Source organism: Muntiacus reevesi, chromosome 11 (assembly GCF_963930625.1).
Source record: "Muntiacus reevesi chromosome 11, mMunRee1.1, whole genome shotgun sequence".
Lineage (NCBI taxonomy): Eukaryota > Metazoa > Chordata > Mammalia > Artiodactyla > Cervidae > Muntiacus > Muntiacus reevesi.
In genome coordinates, this window is record NC_089259.1 from 82672667 (window position 1) to 82687754 (window position 15088).

A 15088-nucleotide genomic window follows, 5' to 3' on the forward strand; every position below is an offset into this window, starting at 1 on the left:
AAACCAGGGTCTCCTCCATTGCAGGCAGATTCTTTACCAGCTGAGCTACCAGGGAACCCCTCCTTATGGCCCACTTAAGACAAAAATACATCTCTCTTAAGCACTTACAAAGATTGATTTGTTTGTGCTTTTTCTCAAGTTATAGAATCTCAACATCCCTGTCTTTTCTGAGACCAGTTTAAGCCAGAACTTCAGTTCTCATCACATTCCTTTAAGGCACATGCTATTCTTTTATTTTTTCTTTTGGTCTTGCTTTGTGGCATGTGGGATCTTTGATCTCCGGCCAGGGACTGAACCCACGTTCCCTGCAGTGAAAGCTCCAAGTCCTAACCACTGGACCGTCAGAGAAGTCCTTGGTACACGCTGCTCTTTTAATCACTTTATAGACAGAAAGGGTAGAACCCAGATATTCTGGCAGTGAAACTCTTCCTAAGCTCCCTTGCATCACCTTGAATTATCTGGGACTGGGTGATTCAAATACGCTGCTTTGGAGTCCGTGTTCTGTGTTGGCAGTTTCTTTGTACGGTCAACAAGTTGATAAAATGTCTACAAACACTCTCAGCTTTGTTTTGTATCAAAACCCAGTCATTTTTTACCTTGAAATGCAGACCTGCCTGTCATGTGGCAGAATGACATGACCCGGTGTAAAGTGTGATCCAAATGACCCCGCTGTGTTTCTCTCTTCTGCAGTACACATTTTGGAACTTCATACCCAAGAACTTATTTGAACAATTCAGAAGAATAGCCAACTTTTATTTTCTTATCATATTTCTGGTACAGGTAAGGCTGGTCCCCTCTTCCTGTTGCCCCAAATGTAAATATAAATAAGTGACATTTACTCTTGGGTGATTGACTGGTTCGCTGATAAAGAGGAGCGCAGACTTGGTGCCCCTTTATCTGCAGACCCGTCACCTGCTTTCTTCAGGGACAGGCGTGTTGGTTCAGAGGCCTGTTCACTAGAACACGGGTGTGAGCACTGTGCGTGTGAGCTGGTCCGGCTGCCTTCTGCCCTCATCCTCCAGTCCTGACGAGGGGCCAGGAGCTCCCTAACCTTTAGGGGGACTTGCTAAGCTCCACGTCGTTCCACTTATCCCCAAATCACGGTGTCTCGTTGTTCGGTCACTCAGTCGTGTCCGACTCTGCGACCCCATGAACTGCAGCACGAGAGGCTTCCCTGTCCTTCACTATCTCCCTATATCATGTGGATGCTCCTTAAAAAAAACATTAAAAGGAAGAGAGTTAAAAAAAAGAAAGTGGAAACCACCGTGAGGTGTGGATCAGGAAGCAGGTCAGATGTGCTTCCAGATCGGCAGCCTAACTTGTCTCAGTCAGACAGAGTACAGTGGAAGGACTTTAAAACATTTCCCCCACGGTAATTTATCCAAATAATGTAGTCAAGAGTGTGGCGCCAGAAGCAGAGGGTGAATTGAAACAATGTCGTTGCTGCTGCTGACACAGCCCGTAATGCGGAGAGCTGCCCTCAGTTTTCTAGTAAACTGGGGTAGTTTACCTCGCATCGTGTGTCTCCAGTGGCGGGACAGGGTGGGGTAACAGCGAAGTGAGCTCCCATGAGTCAGAGTGGACGCAGGAGGTGCCCAGGGCCCACCAGTCCATCTAGACCCTCAGAAGCGTTTCTGAAGGTGACTGCACCACCCTCTCTTCTTTGCAGCTGATTATCGATACGCCCACGAGTCCAGTGACGAGCGGTCTCCCGCTGTTCTTCGTCATCACGGTCACAGCCATCAAGCAGGTGAGCTTTGGAGATGCACGCGGAGAGGAGGAGGGTCCCACAGAGTGTCTGCTACGGGGGGGTCGCCTGTCATCCACAGCAGAGCCTCCCAGCTTGTTTCAGCCAGTTCACGGGATGTTCCACTCACCTCTGAAAGTTCACGTTTGTAACTGGCTTAGGTGGATTCTTGAGTTGAAACAAGGGAATTGTATGATGTAGTGCTCATTTGCTGACCTGAGAGTTCGAGGCGGAACCTGTTCTCACGTTGAGCCACGTGGAGCTGGCCCGAGGTGCTCGCCCACTGCGCCCCCACTGCCCGGACCCCGAGGACTCGCTCCTGCAGAGGGTCTGAGCGTGGCCCGCACGTAGCACGGCCCCATGACTCCTGACTCTGTGGGCCCTGCCGTCCTCTGCAGCCCTGACTGATGACCCAGGGACTGACGGGAGAGCGGTTCGCCTGCTGTTCCCGCGATCTGTTCCCCGGTGGCTGGTTAGTGCTTCACCATCAGCTCTGTTCAGCTCCCACCGTCTTGGAAGAAAGCCGCGAGCCTCACTGTCCACCCGCCTCCTCCGGCCCCAGCTCCTGGCAACCGCCAGTCCACTTTCAGCCTACCCTGGGCGTTTTGTGTTGACAGACTCTTACCTTGGTGACCTTTGGTGTCTGGCTCATTTCACTGAGCATGTTTTCAAGGTTTACCACTCGTAGCGTGTGTCAGTGATTGGCTCATAGATGACTAATACTCCATCATGCAGACAGACCACATTTTATTTACCCAGCACCCACTGATGGACATCTGGGTGCTTCTGATGTTCTGGCTCTTCCGGGAAACACCGTTATGAACCGTCACGGGAGCTTTGTGTGGACATAGCTTTTCGGTTCCCCTGCGCGTATACAGAGGAATAGTCGCTCTAGTGTTGAAAGTATTTTCCAAAGTGACCGCGGCGTTTGACCTTCCCACCAGCCGTGCCTGAGTTTCCAGTTTCTCCACGTTCCTGCTGAGGCTTGTTGTCCGTCTTCCTTGCTACACTCATCCTAGTGCATGTGAAGTGGTACCCGCTGTGGTTTTGCATTTTCTTCATAAATAACGATGCTGGGCATCTTGTCATGAGTTTATTGGGCTTTTGTAAATCTTCTTTCGAGAAATACCTTCAAGTCATTGGCCCGTTTTTAAATTGGATTGTGTCTTATCCCTGAGACAGTTTGTATGTTCCAGATGCAGGTCCCTCGTCTGCTGCAAACTTTTGAACACAATGGTATTTGCATTGAAATAATTCCTGAAAGGCAGCATCTAAATTCTTGGTGGTCACGTTGTTGCTGACAAAGCCACGCTTTCTGTTAGTCTGTAAATAAAAAATAAAAGCTCTGAAGACACGTCACAGGAGACGTGGTGCACGGGCTGCCCCCGAGTGACGGGAATGCACGGCAGAGCGACTCCTCCCGACCGAGAGAACGTGAAGAACTGTCTCCGGGCGACCTTCGTGAGTGTGAGGCCGGTGCCTCTGCCCGTCTCCACGGTGAGAGCGTCTGGACTGCTCAGTGTTTGATCCAGAACGGGAGCGGCATCGAAGGCTTCCTTTGTGATCGTCTGGGTTTTGTCTTCCACTCGCCAGAGCTCTGCACGTGGAGATTTGAACGGCGATATGATTTGACCTGTTGCCCGTGAAATTGGCTTTGAATGTAGAAGTCTGAAGAGCAGGTGGAATGAGACTGTGGTCCTGCAGGGATCCACACACACTGAGGGGGCGAGTCGGGCCATCTCGGGGACCGTGTGGGGTGTCTGCATGCAGGGGCCGGGTCACAGCTGGAGCCTGGTCCGTGCACTTGATGCATCCCGTGTGAGCCCCTGAGGGACAGGCCGGGGGGCTGGAGACCCGAGTCCTGACCTGAGCGGGCTCTGCCTCGAGGCCCTGGTGCCGTCAGAGCCGAAAGAGCACGGAGCCCTGCCGAGAGCACCCTGACCACGGCGCGGGGCCCCTGGACGCTGCACGGGGGGGCGTCCCCGTCCCTAAGGGGGTGCCCTGGAGCGTTCTGCCCTGCGGCCATGGCTCCTGGGGGTGGGGGGTGTGCAGGCGCCCAGCAGAGGGAGGTGGCAGCGGCTCCCGGGGGTGAGACCTGCCCGCCACCTCGGCCAGGACGCAGTGCCAGGCGGGTGGGGTCGCTGCTCTCCGCAGCCCGGGTCTGCCCTGGCTCCACCCGGGGCCACGGCCCAGCAGCCCCGAAGGGCTTGAGGAGGTGGCGGATTCGGGGCTGTGCCCTTCCCGACCACGTGGCCCTCAGCTGCCCTGCGGCCCTGCCAGCCCCCCGCCTGCGTGTTGCCTTGCAGTCCTCCGGGCTGAACCCCGGCTCCAGGGCCACCCGCCTGCGGCCCCCTCTGCCCTGCTGGGCGTCCTGTCCCCGCTCCGTGTGGAGAGCCCCTTCCCTGGGGACCGCCGCCCCGCCTCCCCGGGCGCGGAGCAGCCCTTGAGCGCGGCCGCCCAGCCGGGGCAGGCCGGGGGCTCACGGGCGTCTCTCCGGGTCCTGGCAGGGCTACGAGGACTGGCTGCGCCACAAGGCGGACAACGCCATGAACCAGTGCCCCGTGCACTTCGTGCAGCACGGCCGGCTGGTGCGGAAGCAGAGCCGGAAGCTCCGGGTGAGTGCCCGCCGCCCGCGGCCGTCCTCACTTTGGCAAAGCTTCTGTCTGAGATTGCCTCAGTTGCTGGGTGCAGACCGCCCTGTTCCCCAAGCACTGCTCCCTTCAGGCGAGCTTCTACCACTACTGTAGACCTCTTTCTTCTGTGGGTCAGTTTTTAAAGCTGGGATCAGCTGTGGGTTTACGGTCTTAGGGAACCGGGCGGTAGGTGGGTCCACCTCCAGGACGTGTCCTTACGTAGATGGAGTCACACAGCCTGTACCTGCCGGCTGGGTTTCCTCACATCGAAGCCCCTCGGGGCTCGCCCAGGTTGGGCATCTGCACGCCTTTCTTTCCTTGCAGAGCCCCTGGGGGGTGGACCAGGTGGGGGCTGTTTCTCCAGGTCGGGGCCATGACGAACAAAGCTGCTGTGAGCGTCTGTGTAGAGGTTTGGGATGTGAATATAGCTTCCATTTCTCTGGCATGAGAGTCAGGAGCTTCGTCGTGGACAGTCCCGTCCTGGTTGAGCAGGAGCAGCCCGGCCGTTTCCCGAGGAGCCCGCCCAGCTGTGTGTTCCCCCCAGCTCTGCGTCTCAGCATCCCCAGCAGTGTTCGGTGTGGTCCCTGCCTCTCGCCTCCGTGGTCCTGATTCTCCGTGTGGTATATGCGCTGTGAGCTGGCTGCGAGCACCTCAGGGCTGCCTGCCCGCCTCAGGGCATCTCCTTCGTGAGACATCTGCTCGTGGCTGGTTGTTTCTGTTCAGTCCCCAAGTCACGTCCAGCTCTTGGTGATCCCACGGGCTGCGGCACACCAGGCTCCCCGTGCTTCACTCTCTCAGCAGGTGTTCCCTCTGCCCAGAACACTGCTTTTTCTCTGGTGTGTCATTCAGTCCAGTTCAGTCGCTCAGTCGTGTCCGACTCTCTGCGACCCCATGGACTGCAGCACGCCAGGCCTCCCTGTCCATCACCAGCTCCTGGAGTTTACCCAAACCCATATCCATCGAGTCGGTGATGCCATCCAGCCATCTCATCCTCTCTCGTCCCCTTCTCCTCCTGCCTTCAATCCCTCCCAGCATCAGGGTCTTTTCCAATGAGTCAGCTCTTCACATCAGGTGGCCAAAGTATTGGAGCTTCAGCTGCAGCATCAGTCCTTCCAATATTCAGGGTTGATTTCCTTTAGGATGGACTGGTTTAGGATTTGTGGCCCTTGCCCGCTTCCTGCTTGGTTCATTAGGTGTTTTTACTGTGGAATGTTGAGAGTTCCCATATTCTAGATGCTAGTCCTCTGCCAGAAATACCTTAATGGGGTTTTTCACTAAGCAGAAGCTCTTCATTCTGATGAAGTCCAGTTCACTGACTTTTCCTTGTATGGATGGTGCTTTTAGTGTCAAGTTAAGAACTCTTTGCCAAGGCCTGGTGGCCAAAGACTTTCTCCTGGGTGTTTTTTTCCTTAAAGCTTTTATAGTTCTAGATTAACTTCCTTGTCGATTCTGTGTTACTTTTTACGTGAAGGTCCTTTTTGCCCAGGACTGCCCGCGCGCTCCAGCCTTGTCTGTTGGGAAGGCTGTCCCTCCTCCAGTGAGTGGCTCTCGTAGTTTGTTCAAAGCCGGTTAAGCCCACTCTGTCCGATGGTCCCTGCCGATCCTCTGCTGGAACCACATAGCCCTCTTTACTGCAGCCACGTCCCAGGCTTCACGCCCACGGGATGGCTGCTCACCTCATCATCCTGGATGGAGTTCAGATATTGCAAAATACTTCTACCATTGTGAAATAGAATATTGCAGAATATTCTGTCATCATGCCCTGTGGAGCGTCTAGGTCTAAGCGTCCAGTGGTGCTTTGACCTTCCTGGTCTCTCCTGGGTTTGGGCCACTTGCCCCAGAAGCGACCCTTCTCAGCCGCGTTAACATCCACACACTTTCCTGCCAGTGACGCTGTGATGGCGTCTGCGGGAGCCCCCACCCAGGGGCCAGTTTCGGCTCACAGCGCTGTCTGTCGTCTGTCCTGCAGGTCGGGGACATCGTCATGGTCAAGGAGGACGAGACCTTCCCCTGTGACCTGATCTTCCTGTCCAGCAGCCGTGCGGACGGGACCTGCCACGTGACCACCGCCAGCCTGGATGGGGAGTCCAGCCACAAAGTAACGTGCCTGTTCTCTGCCCGTGGGACCCGCTCCTTCCCCCGAGAGCTGTGCTCCTGTGGCCGGAAGATACCCGGGCAGTGAGGCTGCGTTCAGGGAGACCAGGGGCTGTTTGGTCTCGTTTGCGTCTGCTCGATCCCCACTTTCCTCTTCCCACCCCAGCGCCCTAACCCTCAGCCTCTCCAGGTAACAGAATCAGGTCTGTGTTCCTTTTTAGCTGCTGCTTAGCAAGGGTACCCAGTTAAGGATGTAAGGAAGAGATAGTTAGAGTTAGGAGGTTTTCATCCTACCTGTCAAAATCAGTGACTTCACCAGACTGGAATTGTGTGAAAAGTAAGTCTAAATTTTGCCCGACTGTTACTTCAATGAGTGTCTTTTTGTTAAAATATCTTAGTAAGGATTTTCAGAAATTATGATTCATTTCTTACACTCAGTGTGGAGTTCTGTACTGGCAGCTGGTACTAAAAACTTTTAATTAATGATCGCAAACGAAAAGCACATCGCTATTAATTTTAAGGATTTCACTGTTTTGAAAACATGGACGCTTGCAGGGAGTTTATGAAAGTGAGCCTGGCCTGTGGGTCCAGCGTTTCTGAGGCTCTGGCTCCCGTGGACACAGGAGCTTCCCCGAGGGGCAAGCCCTGAAGGGCACCCTGCTCCTCCCCGTGGATGACCATGACCTCATCACGTAAAGCCCGTGGGGTTTCCACACTCACCCTCACATCTTCTACATCCCGAATCCCAGGGGAGGGAGCCTTGAGGCACAGTGTTCTGTATAGAGAGCGGTTTTGGGTGGAGGGTGCTCGGTGTTCGGTGGCCGTCGGAGCTTGCGGGGTCGTGTCCACTCCTCCCCAGCCCGGGCGAGCCGTGCATGCCCGACCGCGAGCAGTGGGCTGCCGTCTGTACCCCCACCCACAGGGGCACGTCCCTGCCCAGACGCGGCCACCCTTCCTGGGAGCGGATGCCGTGAGCGTCCGTGCATCACTGCGGTCAGGGCGAAGCCACACCCGTCCACACGTGGCCCGCGGCAGACGCCTGTGTGTCTATGCTCCTGGGCTGGAATCATGCCCCCGTCATTTTGAATCCTCACACGCTTGCCCGAGCTTACTCGTCAGGGATGCCGAGGAGACGGCGTCCTCCCAGGGCCGGCCGACTTCTCCACCATTCCCGGTGCCCTCAGGGCCCATCTTCGCAAAGTGGGGCCCCAGGCCAGCAGCACCAGCAGCCCTGGGATCCGCTTAGAAACATGGTTCTCGGGCAGCACCCGGATCGTCGGCCTCGGAAACTCCGGGGCAGGTCTGGGGCCGTGGCCGCTAGGCTGGACGATGAACCCAAATGTCTGCTTCTGGAGGAGAATTGGGTTAGTTGAAGACACTGGCTAAGGATGGAAGACTTTGCTGGCACCTCTTAGATGCAGGAATCACGCACGGTGGTACCTATAGTAAGAGTCTGCAGACTCTTACACACTCTGTCCTGTATGGTAACCGGGCTTTGTACTCAGGCTTATTTATGTGCATAAACACTTAAACCCGGGGGCTGCCCCAGGACGGGGTCTCCCCCTGCGGGGAGGTTGTGTTGCTCGTTTGGGCTGTGACTCCCCATGTCCTTCGTCTGCAGACCCATTATGCGGTTCAGGACACAAAGGGGTTCCATTCGGAGGAAGACATCGACAGTCTCCACGCAACCGTCGAGTGTGAGCAGCCCCAGCCCGACCTCTACAAGTAAGCCGGCCTCCCTCCGGGGTCCCCGCCCACCGGCCCCCAGGGCCCGGCCTGGCTGCTTGGGGTGGGTGTGCGTCACCGCCGAAGTCCAGGCCCCTTCCAATCTGTAGCTCTCTATGCAGATATTTGAAAAGGCTTCATGGAACTAAGTGTGTTGACGAAAAATGAATTTTCTGTGCTTTGAGGAAGTGATTTTAAGGAATGTCATTTAAGTCATGGGCTAATTAGAGCAAGTAAAAGCGGGGGCAGGGAGGAAGTGTGGTTGAGCCCCCACCCCTGTGTTCCCGGGAGGACCTCAGCCCTTCTTAGAGACGGGGGTTAGGGGGGTCCAGGAGCCAGGGTCTCAGGTCTGTTCCCCCCTCCCACCGCCCCACTATCGCCACGGCAGTGACCTGACCCTCCCGCCCCCAGGTTCGTCGGCCGCATAAATGTTTACAACGATCAGAATGACCCCGTGGTGAGGTGAGTTCTCAGCTTCTTCTGAAGGCTGGGAAGTTTTATCTCTATTGTTCAATTAAACATGGTTCTTTCCCTGATGAGAGCTGTTCGTCGTCACTGTCCAGTGGGTTTGAGGGGTGATCCTGCCTGACCAGAGTCTGGGCTCTTGTCCTGGCTGGTTTCTCTGGTGCATATGTCTGGACGTGTTAACAGACTAATGACCCCATGGAGAATGTTCTCCCGAGAGTCTGCTGAGGGCCTCATCACAGCCGGGCAGGGCAGGAGCCCCCCTCCCCGAGCAGGCGATGGGGCGGATCCGGTTCCCCATTAGAAACACCTTCCGAAGCTGAACAGACTATGAGGCCGAATGGCTTCTGACTTGGAGGCCGTCAGAACGGCTGCGTGAATCTGCTCGTGGTCATCACCGGGCACCTGCTTGCCCTGGACGTCGGGGATGTGCTTCCCGGGGGCCGGCTCCCGGTTCACACCCGCCAGGGACGGGGAACCTGCCGCGGGTATGGGCCGTGACCAGCACAGGTCCCGGGGGGCGTCCACACCCAGACCGCTGGCGGCTGGGAGCTGACTCAGCCCGAGCGTGGGCTCTGCCGCCTCCGCTTCCCAGGCCTGGGAACGTTCTACTCACGCGACGTCCACACTGAGGGGACTGCCTTCGAAGCCGCTCCTTTTCCACAAACCCTGCTGGTCAGAGATTATTTTTCTTCCAATTCAAACGTCTCCAGATTGCCAGTGTCCCGGTATCAGCATGTGTGTTAAAGAAAGCACTGGCCCGGAAGTAGAAAAGAAAATGGAAATTAATGTCAGATAAGTCGTTGTGGGGTTTCTCTCCTTGAGAGGCTCCAGGGATTACTTGTTTTAAGGAAGCAGTTGGCACCCTCTTAGCGTATTTTTATCACCATTCTTCATCAGCAGGTTAGCAAGTGCTTTCCAGAACCTGTGGAGGCCTTGCCTCGGTCTTTCTTACATACATATAGTTCTAAAGGTAATGCCTGGCTAGTGAGGAGAAACAACCTGGATTCCTGTGCCTCGTGAGGACTAATTTGTATTTGAAGGTGGGTGGGTAGATTTAGCTGGCTCCATAGCACCAGTGGGTGACCCTGGAGAAGTCGGCACTGCAGGTCTTCCTTATCTGATATTTGTACAAAGTTGATGGCTGAGTCCCTTGAGAGATAATTACTAATATAGCTTGTATTTTGATACTTATTCTAGTTTAGCTTTTTTTAGTATTTATACTAAAGTCAACAGACTTTTAATATTTGGATGTTTAAAGATGTTTATAAAGTTGTGGTGTGGACAGATAAGAATTGCATATCCAAGTTCTGGCTCCTTTCTGAGTGATGTTTCTTCATCCTCCTGCCCAAACCAGGAGCAAAGTACTTTTTAAAGTAAGTTATTTTTAGACTCCACAGAGACACTGTCTAAAGGGCCATTTGTTTCCATAAACGCCTTGGACGTGAGCTGTCGTTTGCTGACAGAGGCTGACGGTGCTTGTAACAGAAGTGGACAGCATGTGTGCCCTGGGCGCCCCGTCCCACGTGGCTGGCGGCTGGTGGCCACGCCCTGAGACCACGACCTGCCCTGGGCAGACCCCTCGGGTCAGGCTGTCCCAGCCAGCGCACCCCGCTGGGCCGTACCTCTTTCTCGTCTTCACCCTGATGTGGTCCTGGGCCGGGTCGGCCGAGTACACTGGACGGATTTAAGTTTACAATGTTCAGTAAGTCCTCGCCTCCTTTGGCAAAAGGAAATCAAATGTTGATTAAGTGAAAAGCAAACTTTAGCAAATGTTTCCCTTTACCCCAAACCCCTTTATTCTCCGAAGAAAATCAGGAGAATATTGTAAATGGCAAAGTTAGTGAATCTGAATCTGCTAATTCCCTTTCTACTCTTGGGAAATGAGAACAAATGATTACTCAGTCAACAGAGAGGGCCACTGGCCCCCGATCCCCTAAAGGCAGAGAGTTTGTCTGCTGGTCACTGTTGAGTCCCAAGTGCTTGTTTGCACACGAATGGTTTTTAACTTCCTCTGTCGCTGTCTGCCCGGGCGCAGCAGTGCGCGGGTCACTGCAGACTCACAGGCCAGCTGCGTCCAGGGCCTGGGGCTTGGCTGCGTGCTTGTGGGTGCCTCCCGGGCCCCAGCGCCTCTCTGAAAGCCAGACTGTGTTAATGTGTGTGCAAGTCCCCCAGGGTGTGCTAGAAACAGCTCAGCGAGTTGCGGTCACCACTTGGTGTCCCCAGCGCAGCCGCCTCGGACGTGAGCTTGTTGGGGCGGGTTTCCAGGCTGGTCCGTGGGGTGGCACTTCTGGGAGGGGCCCTGGCGCTGCTGACGGTGAGGCCCGCTGTCTCTGGTGGAGTGGGGTCAAAGCCTTGGGGGCTGCCCAGTGGGGCTGGGGCCCTGATGGAGCTGACTCTGTGGGAATCTCCCAGCAGACGGTTCTACTGTCCCCAGGGAAACAGCGCCTGCCTTTCCTGGGCCTCGGCTAGAGTTCATGGTCCTGATACAAGCAGATCTGCACTGAGATGGTCTCCTCATGAAATGCAGTGTTGAGCCAGTGAGCTGCTTCTCCATTGTCCTGTTTCTGGTCGTCCTTCTCTTTGCAGGCCATTAGGATCGGAAAACCTGCTTCTTAGAGGAGCCACGCTAAAGAACACCGAGAAAATCTTCGGTAAACATTAGTGAATTATTAATAATAGCTTCTAAAACTAAGGGCCCCGTAAGCAGTTAAAATCCGTGGAGGTGCCCTGAAAGTGTCTCTTTGTGCTTTGAGGTGGTGTGGATTTATGGTGGCGAAAATTGTCCTCACTCAGAAAACCGGTCTCCACGCAGGACCACAGCCCACAACAGGGACATGCCAGTTTGTGACTCGAACATGAGGTCATGTCCATGAAAGTTCACACACTACGGTTCTGCAGAAATGCTTTTAATGGCTGTGTTCCTTTGTTAGTAGCTTCCATTCCCGGTGGGTTAATTTTAATGTTTTAAGTGAAACAGCTAATACACAAGTGTGTCTTACTGTTGGGAAACCCAAATTACTAAAATCTGAACTTTTTTTTAAAAAAAGGTACACATTGCTGTCTATGTATGCAGGAAAAAAAAAAGTCTTTGGTCTAAAGAATCTTCTTGTATGACTTTTTATCATGAGCTAGCTGGCCTAGAAAAATGTAAAGCACGATCTGTCTTGTGCAGAACGCCACTTGCACCTCTCTGCACGTGCCTCGCTGTGTGGAGGACGACAGACATGGCTGTGCTGTTGCCCCGTCATCTGCCCTCTGCTTCACAGGTGTTGCTGTTTACACGGGCATGGAAACCAAGATGGCACTGAACTATCAAGCAAAGTCCCAGAAGCGCTCTGCTGTTGAAAAGTAAGCTCGTATATCCCATGGATTGAATCACGTAAAACGTCTACAGCCGTACCAACCTAACGCGCCCAATCTCATCCGAATCATGTAAACAATCCGTGACTTCCACTGTCACAAACCCTGGCAGTAGTGAAATCATTCTCGGCCTGAACAGCAACTCCTTTGTGAGGTCTGACAGACGGTTGGGGTGATGATTGTGTCTTAGATCGACTATCTTACTACGGCTGGGGCTGTAGATGCCTTTCACCCCAGCCCACCCGTAGACTCCCACCTGAGTGCGGACACCTGGGTCAAGGTCAGCTGTGGATGCCCATCAGGTCCTCCCGTGAAAAAGTTGAAATTAGGTAGCTTTTCTGATGTGGTTTCGCTGAGGAAAGTGTGAGCAGAGCCAACAATCTTCATTAAACAGTAAAATCCTTTTGATAATAAGTCATGACAGAGTTTGTGAGAAAATGTGACCCACACAAAATACAGTGCGTCCCTAACCTGGGGTGGACGGCTGAGTGGCCACATGTTGTGAAATAGAGAGATCCTGGCTCCTTAGTAGTTTGGGGGTGGCTGGGGGTGACCTTTGGGGCACCGTTGTTTGCTGTTGGCAAGTCAACCTCGAAGTGGGATCCTGGGTCTGCCCACCTGTGGCTGCTTCAGCTGTGGAGTTGGGCCGTCGGCTTTTATTAAGGAGGGACGCTTAGTTTCCAGATGTCTGCATGGACAAATCGGTCTCAGAAATAGATACTGGAAAACCAAACTTCCTTCATAGGCTCCTAAGACACTGGCTAAGGACTCAGCGCTTTTCCCACACAAGGCTTTTGCTCCCTCCTTCCCGCCTTCCTCCAGGTTAGGAACGCACTGGCTGATGCTTCGTGGTAGAAGACGTTGATTTCCGGGTGTTCTGTGAATTAAGAGCCCTAGACCGTGCAGACGCCCTCGAGCAGGGCGGCGTGCGCTGCGCTCCTGTCGCCAGGGTCCCCTGCCCCCAGCTCTGTGCCTGTGGCCCCAAACACAGGCCAGCGCCCAGAGTGGACTCAGATGTGGACGAGCTTGCCTTTTCCGCTTTGGCAGTTGGTTGGGGAGCCTCTAAAACCTTGGCTGTGTTGTTCCCGTCTGCTCGCCGCAAGCTCATTCCGAGAAAGCTGACACCCAGCTCGGGGCTCCCGGGGAACAGGCGCTCGGTCTCCACGACCGTCTTGTGTTTCAGATCGATGAACATGTTCCTCGTCGTGTACCTGTGCATCCTCATCAGCAAGGCGCTCATCAACACCGTCCTCAAGTACGTGTGGCAGAGCGAGCCTTTCCGGGACGAGCCGTGGTACAACCAGAAGACGGAGGCCGAGAGACAGAGGAACCTGGTAGGCGGAGGCGCCCTGCGGGCGGGAGCAGTGGGCGCCTGGGGGCACGGGATGATGAGATGCTGGTGGTAGACACACTGCTGACAGTGAAAGTATCAGCTGTGTCCGCCCCCTGCGAAGGCACTGGTTGCTCCACCTTCTTTGGGTATTTGAATATTCAGGTCTGGAAAGGTATCGGCTTCCATCCTAAATTCATAAGGACGAACCTTAAACATTGAGAGCATGGAGTCTAAACCACTGGGCCACCAGGCAAGACCCAATATGTTTATTTGATTAAATCTCCTCTACTTAGGGGCTTCCCTGGTGGCTCAGATGGTAAGGCGTCTGCCTGCAATGCAGGAGCGGAGAAGGCAATGGCACCCCACTCCAGTACTCTTGTCTGGAAAATCCCATGGATGGAGGAGCCTGGGAGGCTGCAGTCCATGAGGTCACTAAGAGTCGGACATGACTGAGCAACTTCACTTTCACGCGCTGGAGAAGGAAACGGCAACCCACTCCAGTGTTCTTGCCTGGAGAATCCCAGGGACAGGGGAGCCTGGTGGGCTGCCGTCTATGGGGTCACACAGAGTCGGACACAACTGAAGTGACTTAGCAGCAGCAGCAGCAATGCAGGAGACGTGGGTTTGATCCCTGGGTCGGGAAGATCCCCTGGAGAAGGAAATGGCCACCCACTCCAGCATCCTTGCCTGGAAAATCCCATGGTCGGAGGAGCCTGATAGGTTCCAGTCCACGGGGTCGCAAAGAGTCAGACACGACTGAGCGACTTCACTTCCACTTCCTCTGCTTAAAACGCTACCCTTTTCTGGCCGTGCCTGCTGCGTCTACCTGAGCCGTGTGCAAATCCCGGCCTGGGCCCCTACCTCTTTCCTGTGCTCAGGCCAGCCTGCCAGGAGACTAAATGGCTCAGAAATACGGACGAAACTAGACAGAAAAGCCGCTTGTCCAGACCTAAGCTTGGTCATTTGTCAGAATCTCAGAGGAAACAGAATCATCACCCTGTTTGGTGTCCTCCGGGCTCTCGGCGGGAGGCCCCCACTGTCTCCAGGTGTGACTCACAGGTGGCCCGCCCCCGCGCCCACCAGCAGCACAGGTGTGGGGCCAGCCTCGGCGCCGACGTGGGCCGACAGCGGCCCCGAGGCCCCAGGGGGCCTGCCCTTCGGGTCTGAAGCGCCTGTGTTCACAGACAGCACTTGCTGAGCTGAGCTGAGCTCCAGCGCTCGCAGCGCTGGCCGTGACCGCGCCGCGCCGCCTCAGTTCCTCAGGGCTTTCACGGACTTCCTGGCCTTCATGGTTCTCTTCAACTACATCATCCCCGTGTCCATGTACGTCACCGTGGAGATGCAGAAGTTCCTGGGCTCCTACTTCATCACCTGGGACGAGGAGATGTTTGACGAGGAGATGGGGGAAGGGCCGCTGGTCAACACCTCGGACCTGAACGAGGAGCTGGGGCAGGTCGGTGTCTCCGGAACGGTCTTCTCTCTCTGGCTGGCGGGGGAGCCCCTACACCTGCGTCCTCGGGCTTCCAGAGGCCACGTGACTCTCAGCCTGCAGGCAGACCCCCTGGGTGCTCGGAGGGGGACGCTGCCAAGCCTGAGCAGATACGACGGACACCCGAAAGGCGGCAGCAGGGCGGCTCCCCCTTTCTCGTGCAACGGTGGGGGTGCTTCTCTGTCGACAAGTTACGCAGACTCATGACGTTCACTCGCCGACACCGGCTCACCCGTGGC

The 15088-nt window shown here is 55.1% G+C and overlaps 1 protein-coding gene across 4 annotated transcripts in view; it reads left to right on the plus strand.

Moving 5' to 3' along the window:
- Positions 1-15088, plus strand: part of ATP11A (ATPase phospholipid transporting 11A) — a 98967-nt gene that overhangs the window by 48422 nt on the left and 35457 nt on the right. For all 4 annotated transcript variants that reach the window (XM_065901606.1, XM_065901607.1, XM_065901605.1 and 1 more), the window contains exons 3-12: positions 691-780; positions 1670-1750; positions 4255-4362; positions 6350-6478; positions 8096-8199; positions 8611-8661; positions 11254-11318; positions 11934-12015; positions 13211-13361; positions 14616-14813. In XM_065901606.1, coding sequence (XP_065757678.1) covers positions 691-780; positions 1670-1750; positions 4255-4362; positions 6350-6478; positions 8096-8199; positions 8611-8661; positions 11254-11318; positions 11934-12015; positions 13211-13361; positions 14616-14813 — 1059 coding nt within the window. The remainder of the gene's footprint in view (positions 1-690; positions 781-1669; positions 1751-4254; positions 4363-6349; positions 6479-8095; positions 8200-8610; positions 8662-11253; positions 11319-11933; positions 12016-13210; positions 13362-14615; positions 14814-15088) is intronic.